Genomic DNA, 15,943 nt, shown 5'->3' with positions numbered 1-15,943 from the left:
CTGAAGAGATGCCATCTCATCATTCATAGCTGCCTGCCAATGAAACCACTCTTCACTACTAACGGCCTCATTATATGTTGGTCCAGCTTCAGCTACAAGAACATAATCTTGAAGATAACTAGGTGGTTGCCTTTTCCTTCCTGGTCGATCTTCCTCTTCCGGTTGTTCACAATATTCAATTTCATCAGGTCGATCTTCCTCTTCTGGTTGTTCACAATATTCAATTTCATCAGGTTCAGCTTCTTCATTTTCCTCTTGAAAATTGATTGGCTGACTCTTGTCTTCGCATAGGATAGGAATGGATAAGGTTTTGTCAAGTTCTTTGTCTTCATCAGGAACAGTCTTAGCCCAATCTTCTGTGATGCCCTCTGCTCTGACAACCTCTCCTTTCTGATAAGGTTTAAAGACAACATCTCTACTGACCACTATTGTGTGACCGTTGTAGACTCGAAATCCATCTCGTTCATCGCAATACCCAACCAATTTTCCTGGAACTGATTTTGCTGACCATTTCTTCCGTTTCTGTTTTGGGATATGCACATAGCATTCTGTACCAAACGGTCGAAAATGTTCAATTGGGGCTGGTCCTTTTCCATACCAAAGTTCATAAGGTGTACCTTCTGTACTTGTTGGTCCTGTCCGATTGATCACATGACACGCCGTGTTCATTGCCTCTGCCCATAAGCTCTTTGGCAATCTCTTTGAATACAACATGCTTCTTGCTGATTCAACTAACGTGCACATTTCACGTTCAATAGAACCATTTTCTTCTGGTGTATAAGGCATAACAGTTCTCATAGTGATGCCTCGTTTAGCGAGCAATTTCTTCACTGCAAAATTATTAAACTCAGTCCCACCATCACTCATAAACATTTTTACCACATGTCCAGCAGTTTGACATTCATTCAAGTATGTCTCAATACAGTCTGTAACCTCCGTCTTATTTTTGATGAAAAATACTCTTCTGAATTTAGTAAAGTAGTCTTTGAAAACCAGGCAGTAGCGACTTCCTCCTAGAGAAATGTTTTCCATAGGACCACAGAGATCTCCACTTACTATTTCTCCTGCAATTGTTGGCTTTACAGTTCGAGAATGGTATGTAGCTCTGTGTTGCTTGCCTAGTACGCAACCTCCACAAAATTCATCTTCTACCTTGACACGTATTCCCCTGCTTTTAAGAGTTTTTAACACATGTGTCTTATTTTGATGAGCCAGAGATTCATGCCACTCTTGGACAGTTTTCAGTTTACTACTACACGCTGTTTTAGCTTCTGCATGCGGCAACAGAACATCCATTTCAACTTCATAGAGTCCATTTACACAATGTCCATACAGCTGTGCAACGTTATTCTTCATGAAGACACATTTTTCTTTAGTTACTTTGAAACTAAATCCTTTCTTCACTGTTGTGCTGACTGACATCAGGTTCCTTCCTAGCTTGGGAACGTACCATACATTCTCTAAAGTTGTGATGTATCGGTTCTTACCAATATTCACACTTACTCGAATACTTCCCTCTCCAACTGCCTCAATATCATCACCATTTCCCACAGTGACGTTAATTGGTGAAGTAAACCTCTGATATGTGTGAAAGAAGTCCCTCCGGAAACACATATGCTGCGATGCTCCAGAGTCTGCAATAAAGTTGTCTTTCTTGTGCTCCTTTGCTACAAAACACAAGAATGGACCACTGTTACATTTTCTAGGCTCAGTCTTGTTCTTGTCTTCTTTTTCTGATTTCTTTGGACACTGACTAGCATAGTGTGGTCCCTTACAAATAAAACACTTTATTTTCTTCTTTATAGAATGCTTTTTGCCTTCTGAGAATGAACTTGTGCTATTTCTACTAACCTGTAAGGCTTGTCCATTATCAGAATTCATAGACCTAGGTAGCCTGGACTCAATCAGACGAATTCTCTCTATTAGCAAATCAACACTTCTGTCTTTCACTGGTATGCTTTCCCATACACTCTTGAACTCAAAAAATTCTTTAGGTAGTGTACTCATAATCCTTGACATCAACACAAGTTCTGGCAGTTCTGAAGCTTTATGCTTTTTAAGTTCATCATTCACTTCTCTGAAGTTTAACTGCAATCTTGAGATATATTTGATCAAATCTTCTCCATCAGTTATACTAGATGTAAAGAACTGTTCCATTGTTCTATCTAGTCTCTGACTTGATGATTGTTCATATATACTCAACAGCTTCTGCCACATTTCATGTGCACTATCACAAGTAGCTGTTAATTCTACATGTGAATCGTCTAGAGCATTTACAATAAGTACCTGAGCTAAGGTGTCACCTTTCTTAAAATCCTTAAGCTTCTGCTCCTCTGTTTCTTCAGGCCTTGTCCTTTCACCAGTAATCAGATCACTAATTCCATGATGTCTCAAAACTAATTCCATCTGGCGCTTCCACCTTCTCCATGATTGAGAATTGCTTAGTTTTTCAACATTCACTCTTAAATCCATTCTTTTAATATTTTCTGTAGCCCATAACCAATTAAAAACAATAAAAGATGGATAAAGAAATTAGTATTATTTTATTTAACAAAGCCCATGTTATGAGTAGAATGAGAATCAATTGTTATTCTTTAATAATAAACAACACATGTTTTTAAAGAATATTAATACCAACTCAACTCACAGGCTCTCAGGTTTCAAAAATCTTTTTAATTAAATTGAATGCTAATAATTACTAATGTGCAATGCTGTGCCGTACTTAACGAAACAATCCCCATGAACATCTCGTTAAAACTCTCGGTAAGGACTTCTCGGTTCTCTTTTAGACAAATACGAGACAAATTATATTTTCATGCCGTTATGAAACGAAACAATCGCTACAAATATCCCAATAAAAACCTCTTGGTAAGAACCTCTCGCTAAGCAAAAATACAATAGAAACGTCTAGAGAGGTTTAAACAATCGAAATGTTTCAATTGTAATATCTCACAATCGTGCATCACTAATACGTATATAACTTATATTATACTTTCTTTTATTTTGATTGTGTCAACTATTTTAAACAAGCTACTAATTATAATGCCATAATTAACCGAAAATGATTTGATAATCAATAAAAAACTAATACAAAACACTTGTGTAATAAAAAGAAACACGAGCAAATGCCAAACTTCACTAGAAACAATGAAATACTAGCTGCACGAGGAGAAACGTGATTTTGACTAAAATGTTCGGTCTGGGAGGGAGCAAACTTTTACAGCCAACATCCGGTTCCCACCACGACGCTAAGAATGTTTGAAAAGGCGTATCAACCAAACCAACACCGAAGAATGGTTTACGGACATGTTCGGTTGGTGGAGATGCGGTTTTTATTTAGCAGTATTTCCGCTAGTCTCGCAATTACATTGGTTTTTAGAAGAGGCTCAATAATTCAGGATCACCAAAGTCCCCAACTTCTTGGGTTAGCAGGCGTCTATTGTAGCCTATTTAGGTCATCAGTCAAAATACATCACAGCAGGTGTTTTTATTGTTAGTTTTAACTTTTGTGTTTAGAAACTCTTAATATTGTTTATAAAGCTTGTCAGTTAATTAAAATACTGAGCCAGGGTTGTCAGCGACCGGGAATTCTGGGAAAATCAAGAATTATGCGTGAATTTTAACTGCCGTGAAAAAACCGGTAAACATGCGTGAAAATGGTTTTACTCGGGGATTTTTTGTGAATATCAAATATTATCATTAATGTTCGTTTATTTACGAGGAATTTTATAGTTCTAACAATTTTGAGCCAGTTTATCCAAAAAATGTTATAGGTAGTGAATGTATATTTACTGAAGATTCAGATTAGAAATTAACCAGATTTGAGAATCGAAACTCGGGTCCGCAGACAGAATACGTCGACTCTCCGTCAGCTCTCGATTCTTGATACTGATTCCATGTAAAAACTCATATTTTTTAGGAAGTTGCCATTGTCATAGTTTTTTATCATCCATGTTTGAATTCTGAATCAGACAACCGACGTAGTTCATGCCGGCCCAAAATTATCATGCGATCGCAGTTATTTAACTTATCGTATCCAAGTCTGATAAGTAAACGGAATCAGGGAGCCACTCTTGCTTTTTACGAAACGAAATAGTCGTAGACAACATCCAATTGGAGGTAGCACTGGCACAGTGCAACTCTGTTAGAAAATCAAGACGCTGTAAAATGTTATGTTGGTACCACTAGAAGAATCAACCAGCTCATTGGCTATCCCACAATCCCCTAGTTCCAAAGTACTATTCCCCTAGTGCATATGGGGGCCAACGTCTCTAAATTCTCGCATTCAGTGATACCACAGAGAGTTCTATTGTGTGTGGTGAGTGATACCTTCAGTTGCGTTGTAGCTCTAGTTCAATGCGCAACTATTGCCACCATTGTCGGTATTGACTTAACCTTGTCCGCAACAAGGATTTATCTGCGTTCGCGTTGTGCGTTCGTGTAGCAAGCAATAGCGGAACTGTACTGTAGAGTGTAGAAACTAGACAGACGACACGACGTTTTATGTGATGACAATACGATTCCCAATCGACACTCCACTGTGGATTGAATTGATGTTTTAGCTTTGATTTTTAGTTTAGTTAATTTTAGAAAATACATAATTTTAATTGTAATAGTTATTGGTTTTTTACCGGTTTACAGTTAATCATAAGTAATTGGCAGATCTAACGCAAAAAAATGTAAAGTTAAAATCTGTTTCAGTAGGCCTAAGAAAACCGAGTGTAGGACTTTCGGCCTGGGGTGATTATGAGAAACTTACCCTCCGCAACAAACAATAGGGAACGTGGGTTGCTCTGAGTCTGCTGTCCCCAAAAGATTCCCTATAGGTAAATTGAAAAGATTTTGTGGGTAAGAGGGAAGTAGGGAAGGGCTGATATGGGGTGTTTGACACAGCAAGCTGGCCAAAAACTATGAATAGGATTAGGTACGGTACTTCCAAGAAGGACCTGAGCCCCAGAGCACTCCAGAGCAAGGCCAGGTATTCGATGGATTTAAATCTAATTTTGGGCTAGTTTAGTTACAAACACCGTGCTAAAAGTTGTATATTTAAACAGTTTTTAACCAATTTTAACGACGATTTGACGACACATGTGTCACCTCAGTTCAAGATACAAAAACAGTGGATATGTATAAATTGACCATCATAATATTAGTTATAGATATTATAGTTTTGTATATACATTATAGCTTGTATAGATAGGCTACTGCAGAAGGTGGGGCCACCATCCGCCTATTGTCACTATAGCTTTCATAAATCACAAACGTTGACGAATTAGTCTCACTTAATATGATTTCAAGGCTTGTTTACAAGAATCCATCCACTCAATAGTACAAAAATATTATCCATACAACAGTATATTATATTATTACAGTGATACAATCAAATTTTATGTAAACGGTTAAGGCCATTTACCAAATAAAAATATAGGCATATGGCATATCAAAATGAAGCTTAGAGTGTGTAGATTTTGCCGAAAAGTATTGATATGGACGAACTCCCTAAGGGCTCTGCCCCACAGGCTGATTTTCAAAAGGCTACGCCTTGCATGTTTTGGAAGTTATTATCTATTATACTAATTCCGTAAGGAATTTCTTGTGCACAGCAAAACTCTTTTGTTTATGAACCGATTTTGATGATTAAGGTGTCAAATTAAAGGGAATTCTCTGTAGAAGTCATGGAATAACTTTTGTCACGCTCAGTTCAATGTGCTTTGCCCCATTGGACTTAAAAGTTTTCACGTATTTTAAATATACAAGTAAAAATTTGTTAAGATTACCTAACATATGATTTATTTCTAAAAAAAAAACATCTGTCTTCATAAAAATAGCCTGTTTCCCTTCTGTCATTTTAATATTTACTTTTTCTGTTTACTTAATTTTGATTTTCATAAAATTCTACCTAGAAGAAACAATCCCGTGTTTGCGATTCGGCGACGTATTTACAACAGAGATGGCATGATAATAAATTGTGAAAAGTTACCTATGCTGGTTTTTGAAATTCAAAGAAATGTTATGTGAAAAGTATTAAAGATGTCGTGAAAGAGAGCTGCGTGTTCAGGTACAACCTCGGCCAACCTTAGGACGTAAGGTATGAAGGTTCCACTGCCTTTAACATCCTTTCACATGAAAATTTCTCGAACTTGGGCCCTTTAAATGAAATATAAAGTCAAAGTTGATTAAATTAATTTAATGGTGGTTTCTGTTCACCCGTGAATTCACGGGTAGAACCTCTTGTTTCAGTTTAAAGTGTGAATTGTAGTTTAACAGCTGAATGTACATTCGTAGTACATTCATTCAGATAATTTAAACAAGAGACGTAGTATAAAAATAATGTTAGGCCTACTTTAATTAAATTACAGTCTGGTAAACAAAAAACTGCAGTGTTTAAAATAATGTTTACCTAAAAAAACTTCTGGTAGTGTCCTATTTACAAGCAAATACAAAGTGAAAGTAAATAACAATTTGTTATGTAAAAACCAGATAAACACTAAGTATAAAATACGAAATTAAAAACTAAACCAATGTAACAAGAGACAAGTATGTTATAAAAATGCGTTTAAAATATAATCCTATATATTAATTAACAGTCTGGTGTATTGGTACAACAAAATATTAAAATTAAACTTGTAACTGCAGTGTTTAAATGATCAATTACTACAAAAAGGCTTCTAGTGATGTAGATATTTACAATCAATAAAAGAAATTTACAGTTTGTTATATACAAAATCAGAAAATTCAGTTGGATGGAATTAAATGCCCCTATGCATTTCATTCAACAATTAATTAATGTAATTTGCAATTTAATAATTGGAACACACAATTCAACATTGCGCATTTCCAACAAAAATTATGTTGGATGGAATTAAATGTACTGTTGTTATTAGGTGAAATAACACAGAACAAGTAAGTATCAAAATTAAACTTTTACGGCCAAAATTAAGCGTACGCAGCCAACGAAATAAAGAATTCAAGTTAAAATTACTACAAGTATTTTGCATTTAAAGGTTTCGTAATACAGTAAAGTTAAATAGACACCTTCTAGTGATGAAATGCGCTATTTTGTATTGTTTTACTACCTTACACAAACATCTGTTACTTTTATATTTAGTGTTCGCGGCCAACGAAATAAAGAATTCAAGTTCAAATTACTACAAGTATTTTACATATAAATGTTTCGTAATACAGTACTGTTAAATAGGTACCCTCTAGTGATGAAATGCACTATTTTTTATTGTTTAACTACTGTACACGAACATCTGTTACATATTTAGCGTTCGCGGTCTAAGAAATAATGAATTCAAGTTCAAATAACTGCAAGTATTTTACATTTAAATTTGTCACAATACAGTACTAAAAACCACTATCATATACAGTATTAAAAGAAGCATAAAAGATTTATTATATGTAGTAAGAATTTGCGTATTTTTGAATCTAAAATTTTGAAACAAAAATAGGTTTATTTGGGGCGGATATCCACCACCCGTAGACACCATCACTTCCTGAGTCGTTAATGCCAAAGATTACAGCAGTATTCTAATACAATAGTAATGTATTTCCTAGAAGGTTGGCTCCAATGCTATTTGCCCTGTTTCCTGTGTCGACGACCCTGTCCACCACCCCACAGGTATTTCCGGGAGATTCCTGGGATTTAGTGGGTAAAACGCAAGCTCAGGTCAGGTACCTACTCCCGAGAAACCTACCCTTTACACCACATAATAGGGGCAGCCCAGGCCGAGTCAGGGGCAGCGCAGGCCGAAAGTCCGTTTCCCAAGAAAACCATTTTCTACCACAAATTTTGTTTCAAAGTATTACATTTATATATGTTAGTTTTGGAAATACACAAGTTTTTTTTTTGTACCCACCGTACTAATATAAGTTCAAAATCATCTGCTGAACACCAACAAAACATAATGTAAGTATCTACTTTTTTCAGGCAAATAATTCCAGCTATTATTCCTCAAACAACACAGAAGAACATGCAGATCAATCCATTTACTGGTTTACCTTATACTCCAAGGTAAGGAAATCATGATTTTGTTGTTTGTTTGTTTGAAAGCTGTGTTATTACCAATGGACATATCAATGTAACTTAGCCGGTCCATAGTTCATCAACCAGACCTGTTATTTGTTACCCATTAGTTTCCATCTAGAGGTTATACACAGAGGTTTATTAGACACACCAGTGTGTTTATTTTAAGGCAAAGGTTATTGAATGATGAGTGTTAAATGAATTAGATGAGAGCTCAATAAACTTTAAACCTTAGTAAATCTTCACAAAAATACCAGTGAAAAATTCAAAGTTAGATTCCCAATTTGATACTATGCACTTGTGGTCTCATTCAGAAACATATCTTTGGTAACTTTTGAAAATTAGGTTGTCATGTTGGAAAATTAACCTTTTAAAAGTCTATGAATAAAATTAGTCTGCTGTTCTACTTAGCTGTTTAAAACATATGCCTATGTTTGTAAAAAAAATATCTGATTGTAGAAAACATAAATGTTAACTTGAGTTTTTGTTTCAAAATTAATTGAGGGTTTATGCCCAATTTTAATGTTTATCTAGGTATCACGAGTTTCTTCGGAAAAGAATTACACTTCCGGTCTTTGAATATCGGGATGAGTTTATGAAGTTGTTGGCTGAACATCAATGCATTGTCTTGGTCGGAGAAACCGGTTCAGGAAAAACCACACAAATTCCTCAATGGTAAGTACAGTAAAGATTTACAGGTAATATAGTAACAGTATTTTATTTTTTTTACTTTTTTTATCTATAAAATGCAGCTCAGGTGATAATGGTTTTTACTGGAATAACTAGGGAGAACACAATTTTATTGGCATCAATATTTTTTCCCAATTCACATAAAAGTTTATACTGTATTACTGGTACTTGCAGGTGTGTAGAGTACTCCAGGTCAGTAGGTAAGCGAGGAGTGGCCTGTACTCAGCCTCGTAGAGTGGCAGCAATGTCCGTAGCCCAGCGAGTGTCAGAGGAAATGGACGTTTGCCTAGGTCAAGAAGTTGGCTACAGCATTCGTTTCGAGGATTGCTCGTCAGCCAAAACTTTGTTGAAGTAAGTAAACAAGGCATGGCACTATACTATAGGGTTTAAAGTGCACTGTGTGATTACAGTAGACCCCCTCTTAAACGACCCAACAGGACTAAAACCAACCGAAATGTTGGCTTAAATGGACAATCCCTAAAAGCCTTAATAAATGAAGTGCTATTCATTAAAAATTATATAATCAGTATTTTGAAGTCGTGCATTTTGAGGATAGAATAGTTAAAAAAATAAAAATCCAAAACACGGTAAAGCCAAATACTTCAGTGGAATAAATTATAGTCGTAGGCAAGAGTCAATAAAAATTCTTATTTTAATACCTTTAGTAATGATGTTTTCCAAATATATTGTAATACAGCAAAGAACTTAACACATTCATTACCAGGTCACACAAGAGTCCTTACACAGAGGAGTGTGACGGGTGGTAGGAAACAAGTAATTCGTCAGATTGAAATATTTTAATGCCAATTGCGCTCGCTATTACGGGGCTTCGCCACCATCGGCGAGCGCCTGTTGGAATGCCTGCTAGTACTGAATTTCTGAGCAACCTAGGAGAGGACAGCTGTTTAGAATTTAGTCAGGGAAATTCCGAAGAGGCCGGAATTGTAATTTTTTTTACTGTTACCTTGTTTGCAATACTCTTATATTTACTGTTATGTTAATTGACACTAAACTATTGAAGTTACTATAGGTTTACAGTTTTCCATTCCATATTGGTCAGTAATTTGTTGGATAGTATTTTTTGACGAGTATTTTGTTGTCATAAGTCTTAACGGAAATAAATTGTTTACTGAATGACACTATTAGTCTATAAGTCTTCTATGATAACAATACAGTTTCTATTAATGGATTCTTCCCAGGTACATGACTGACGGTATGTTGTTGAGAGAAGGTATGTCTGACCCAATGTTGGAGAACTACCAAGTGATTTTGCTAGATGAGGCCCATGAACGGACATTGGCAACAGATATCTTGATGGGAGTGCTCAAGGAGGTGGCAAAGCAGAGATCGGACCTCAAGCTAATCATCATGTCAGCCACTCTCGACGCTGGAAAGTTCCAGGTGAATTATGTGTTTGATCTGAGATTATATAATATTAGCTGGTAACCATGCTTTGTAACGGAGAGTGGACGCGTAAGAGAAAAAGTTGTTCTTCAAATCTGTTGTATAAAGTAGTAACACATCCACTATTTGTTTTAGATACAAATATCAACTTTAGAATTTAGTTTGATAACATTATCTTATTTTCAACTAGGACAAGGATAACTTATTACGTTACCTACAACAAAAATATAGGAGGCGCTGATCTGCTGTCTGACTGGAACTGTAAAATAAGTCCATTTTGCAGTTCTTTTTGAGACTGCTTGTTTACGTTGCTTATCAACACACAAATCTAAACATTGTAGGTTTTCTTATCCTGCTATGGGGCTAATCAATATTTAATTCTAAAAACAGTAAAAAAACTCACCTCAGAACTTTGTACACCCACGGGGCTTAGCCGTGATAGACAGAGACCTTCTAATTTTTTATAATAGTAGATAATAGATGGATGGTCTGCAGTTTTTAACCAGTAGGTACCTGTCCCAATGATGTCTTGAGGGGTTATTACTTCAATGCTCTATTGTGCTTGAACCGTTATATTTCCCAGTAGACCAGAGCTAGAACAAAAGTGTGAGGTTGGCATCTTTTGCAGCTTTATCAAATAGACATTCTTTCCCATCTCACTATTAAAAATTGTAATACAAATTTGTGTGTAAAGTGCCACATGGAATAAAACAATTGGATTTTTATGAACTAATTAATAAACAAAAGATTACAATGGTTTGTTGTTTTCTTTTATTCTTTTTAATTTTAGTTTTAATAGGTATGAAAATTTATCAGTCACCAAAACAGCATTAAAAAGAGTGATAGTGTCTAAAAGGTTGAGAATTCCAGACATAATCAATTGATAAATCTTAAATCACCATAAAAATATAAACTTACATTATTACAACAAAAGTTGCAAGTTTGGTTTTGTGTGTGTAGCAATATTTTGACAACGCACCTCTGATGAATGTCCCTGGCCGCACACACCCGGTGGAGATATTTTACACCCCAGAGCCAGAGAGAGACTACCTGGAGGCTGCCATCCGCACAGTCATACAGATACACATGTGTGAGGAGGTGGCCGGGGACGTCCTGCTCTTCCTTACTGGTCAAGAGGTATATCACTGTTACTCTACAGTACTCTACTTATCAATTCCCTTACTTGTATCTGTGTATTCCTTTGTCTTAATATTACTGTATTACAATGTAAGTAATTAGGGGTCTGCGAGACTGCAATATTGATCTCAGGACGGGGTGGGAATGTAAAGTTCGACTAAGCTACTTTGGAAATAACCTTTGATACATATTGTACCTCGGTTCTCGGTACAAAATCAGTATGGTGCGCACGTGGCTACCAGTATTTTAAAAACAATTATTTATAATTGTAATGGACACACTAAAAGTAGTTGTTTTTTTACATTACTATGAAGATTGATTGATCTTTGAATATTGGATACTAAAGTCATCGTATCAATTAACAAAGATAGTATCCTACACAGTGGCGGATCCAGAGGGGGGGCGAGGGGGGCGACAGCCCCCCCCCTCGGGCATACATATACATATATTTTTTACTGCATGTAATACAGTAGTGCATACAAATTGCGTAAAATAATTTGTCACACTAACTTTGGACAAAGAAATGGTAAAAAACTGTGATTTAGGAGACTTAGTTTACACACATTTTTCGGAGGGGTACCCCTGAACCGCCCCTGACTCCCTGGTTCGCCCCCCCCTTGTGACTGCTCTAGATCCGCCACTGATCCTACATTAATTATTTATGATTTTCTTATAATAATTACAGTGTACCACACATTATTAAAACCTTTTACTCCTAACAGGATTGTGTCACAAAAGAAACACAGTTAGGATAAAGGCTATACCTATTTTACTACTAAGATAAGTAATGGCCGTGATAAAGTGGTTTTGAAATTAGGTTAAGAATTTTTTGGAACTAAACATATTTTATGCAACAATTTGGCAAAATAATTCAACACAACTGGCAATTTCATTCCAACTAACACAATAACTGAGTGATTAATTTAAACTTTTAAAAACATAATTCAGTACAATGACAGTCGTAGCCTAGTTGTCAGCTGATAGCTTTCATTATTCCATTCAACTCTCAACAGACAGCAATAAAAGAAAGACTGGCTGGACTGGATTGAATAAAGAAAAAAAGTTATAAAAATTTAAAAAAGAAAAAAAAATAGAATAAGAGTTCAATTTAAATTAAATATCTCTTGATGAATTAACATTCTAAGTAATTTGAACATCAGGCTTATTCAAAAAATATTTACGAGAACTGTCCCTTGTCAACTGGAGATTTTCAAAATGGATGATGGTTACCAATCTGCAGGGAAATGTTTCTTCACCCTTAGTACCAATACCCCCGCCGCAGCAAACCTGCAAACTGAGCGAATTTTCCATTTGCTCGATTGGATTTACACTAAAATGTCTCCTTAAAAATATCACATTTATTCCCTATTTAAATAAAATTAGTTTAACGAGTACTTAGGTTTGCTGCAACAGGGAGGGTAAAAAGGTGTGTTTTTTTTTTTTTTGTAAAATGTTAATAGTTTAGTAATAAATAAAGGCTTTCAAGCTCTACAAAATGGTTTGTAAAGAATTTGCTAGATTTTTATGTTTTTTTTTTTTTTTTGGGTCAATAAATGGGAAAAAACAATTTTTACCCCATGAAACCCCCCATAAGCCCCCACGGTCATTCTGGTTCGCGAACCAGTTAGAATAAATGTAGGTTTACACGCTTATACCAAATTTTGTCAAAATCGGATGATTTTTGCTCGAGTTATCATACTAACGGACATATATATATATGAATTTGAACGGATGGTGTTTTTGGCCTCTAGGGACCTCAAAACAAAAAAGTAAATCGGTCCCGGTTCCAGGTCTTACCATGAGTACTACGGTAATAGCTTATTTTATATATGAGAAATTCGCTAAAACTATCAATAAAATAGGAGCGAATTTATACTTAGTACCGTCTTTGGTAAAGGTTCCATACTATTAATTTTGGTCCTACAAAATGCAATTCTTAGGCCAAACTTAAGAATTAATTTAAATTATAAACAATGTCCTATGAGGTTAACACTGTTCAGAAGCTGGGAAGAATCAAATGCTTAAGGTCTGTTGTTGAGTAGGACAGCTGGTAAATTCACAAGTAACACCAGTGCCGGATTTAGGATACCTATGGCCCTAGGCCAAATTACTCAGCCCCCGTCCCTGTGGTGAAATCTTGAAATTCCCCTTGATCAAGGGGACATCATGGTCGCCCACGACCGCAAAGAAATTGTAAACATCTCCCTTGTAGCAAGGGGACATCATCATTGCGGTACACTAAATCACGGCAAAGCTATCATCGACACTTGCAACCACCGTCTAATCATGAAAATCTCTTACGGGCTGCAATCACAGGGACCTCATCATCATTACCCACGATCCTGGGAGAAATCGTGAACAAATGTTCTAAAAGAAGGGAATATAATCACCAACACACGTGACCGCAGTAAATAATAAAAAAAATAATATTTTTTTTATTCTTTTTATTTTTGTCAACGCTCTGCGGCCCCCTCTTGCTTGTAGCCCTAGACTGTGACCTAGTGGTAAATCCAGCACTGAGTAACACTCAATACAGTAACTTGGATTTTATAAGAATTAATTTGATGTATGATAGTGATCAGTACATCAGTTGATTCACATGTTTTTTTACAATTTACAAAGAAAAAGGCTGTAAAGTTTCCAATTTTTTTCAGGAAATAGAAGAAGCTTGTAAAAGGATCAAGCGAGAAATTGACAACTTAGGACCAGAAGTTGGGGAACTGAAGTGTATACCATTGTACTCAACTCTGCCCCCCAACCTGCAGCAGAGAATATTTGAACCTGCGCCCCCTAACAAGGCTAATGGAGCCATTGGACGCAAAGTGGTTGTGTCCACTAACATTGCTGAAACCTCACTCACTATTGATGGAGTTGTCTTTGTAATCGATCCTGGGTTTGCCAAACAAAAGGTCAGTCTTTCCTGTTTGTTTGACTATAACTTTGATGCTTTAACATATTCGCTACCGATAGTCAATTATAGTTGTCGCGAGGCTTAAAGTCACTACCCTAACCTTGGGTCCAGATTTCCCTTTTGAACCATGTTTATTGAAATAATCATACCCACAAACCAATATTTTGCATTATTTTTCTTATCAATTAGAGTCTAAATAAGATTTATTTATCCCAAGGATGGACCCCGAGGGGTCCGCGAGCAGTTTTTTGGGGGTCCGCAAAAAACATTCTAATCAAATTTATTTTAATCACTCACACCAAAGGCACCTATTTCTGAAAATAACAGTTTTGGTTTGTATTACAGAATCCATACGTAGCTGGCTCAACACATGCCTATGAGCAAGGGAAATATTGGGTTAATAGGGGGTAGGGGTGGGGGTAATTTTAGGGGGTCTGCATTACATATTTAACTACGGGGGTCTTTGAGTAGGTGCAGTATGAGAACCCCTGTATTAGTAGTAACTTAGGTATATTTTTATCCATGATATAAAACACATAAAATGATCAACACACACTAACTCACTTGAAGAGGACTGGGTCAACTAACTCATCGAGAATTTATGTTGAAAAAAATGTTGCTAGTTTATGGGCTATTCCATTAGACCTACAACTGGCAACCAAGTCGATAAAATAAAGCGTACATTTGTAACAAGTCATAAAGTTGGCGTCAACAATAGTTGATGTCGGTCCAGTGAGTGGTTTGACCACACCGGTCTGTAGCAATAATCCCAATGTCAACCATAGTTGAGGCTGGTCTGTGGTGAAGGAATATTTCTAACATGTCGGTAGCCAACGTGTTAAACTGTTCGACTATAACTTTGATGCTTTAAACATCAAACAAATTCTATACTTCCTTCAACAATATCCACAATTATTGTACTAGACATAGACTATTTGGTCAAGGCAAAAACAATCTTTGTCAAAGTTCCCTTAAATTCAAATGTCTAAAATACAATTATTATAAATCCTAATACTATCAAATTTGTAGAGCAAGTCGTGGTCTCACCTTGATTAACTCTTCAAGGTGAGATTTATTTAACACCCATTAGACCTTGCTTCTGCTACTGTATTTTTTCACAAATCGCAACCAACCATCCCTCATTTTGCCCTCTGCTGTTAAGAGTGATGTTCTTAATTACTCTAATTCGAATTCATAAATACCCAGGAAGCTGTCAACTGGAATCTTAGGTCCATATTCTAAATGGTTTTTATGGACTAAATGGTTTTTAAAGTGTTTGTTCTGTAATATTCAGTGTAATTGTCATTTGTTATAATAATGCTTTCTTTCATCTAAAAATAAATACAGATGGCATTGATTTTTTACTTGTTTTAATGATATAAAACAACATGTGATTTAACAATTAACTATTAATAATTTTGTTAGTTGAAAACAAACACATCAAGACTCAAGATCCCTCTCTCTCTTTTGTAATGTAAATGTAAAGCTCTGTGAAATTGTTGAAAGTTTATTTGTTAATATTAAAACTATTTGTTAATTGTATCTCAGTGGTTCTAATTTGAAGAATCAAACTCCGCTTAACTTATAAATACAGTCCACTCCACACGCTACCGAAATTCTACAGTGTTCATAACCTTCCATAGTCGACCTTTCATAGATTTGTTGTTTGAAAAAAATACATCTGACCTTTTCCGCATTCACTATGAATGGAAAAAGCTGTAAAAAATCTAGCGACTACGGTACTATGTGCTGTACACTGTCCTAGTTTAAAA

The 15,943-nt window shown here is 35.8% G+C and overlaps 1 protein-coding gene across 1 annotated transcript in view; it reads left to right on the top strand.

Annotated features, from left to right (window-relative positions):
- Positions 1-15,943, top strand: part of LOC128983688 (putative pre-mRNA-splicing factor ATP-dependent RNA helicase PRP1) — a 38,775-nt gene that overhangs the window by 13,782 nt on the left and 9,050 nt on the right. Inside the window, exons 3-8 of the mRNA XM_054403091.1 lie at positions 7,934-8,017; positions 8,564-8,704; positions 8,894-9,070; positions 9,919-10,120; positions 11,084-11,260; positions 13,915-14,169. Of these exons, the coding sequence (XP_054259066.1) occupies positions 7,934-8,017; positions 8,564-8,704; positions 8,894-9,070; positions 9,919-10,120; positions 11,084-11,260; positions 13,915-14,169 (1,036 nt within the window). The remainder of the gene's footprint in view (positions 1-7,933; positions 8,018-8,563; positions 8,705-8,893; positions 9,071-9,918; positions 10,121-11,083; positions 11,261-13,914; positions 14,170-15,943) is intronic.

Source organism: Macrosteles quadrilineatus, unplaced genomic scaffold (genome assembly GCF_028750875.1).
Source record: "Macrosteles quadrilineatus isolate MER2022 unplaced genomic scaffold, UCM_ALF_1.0 Scaffold_1__1_contigs__length_201487025, whole genome shotgun sequence".
In the NCBI taxonomy this organism is placed as follows: Eukaryota; Metazoa; Arthropoda; class Insecta; order Hemiptera; family Cicadellidae; genus Macrosteles; species Macrosteles quadrilineatus.
Note: the sequence above shows the minus strand (reverse complement) of the source record. Positions and strands in the feature narration are given on the sequence as shown.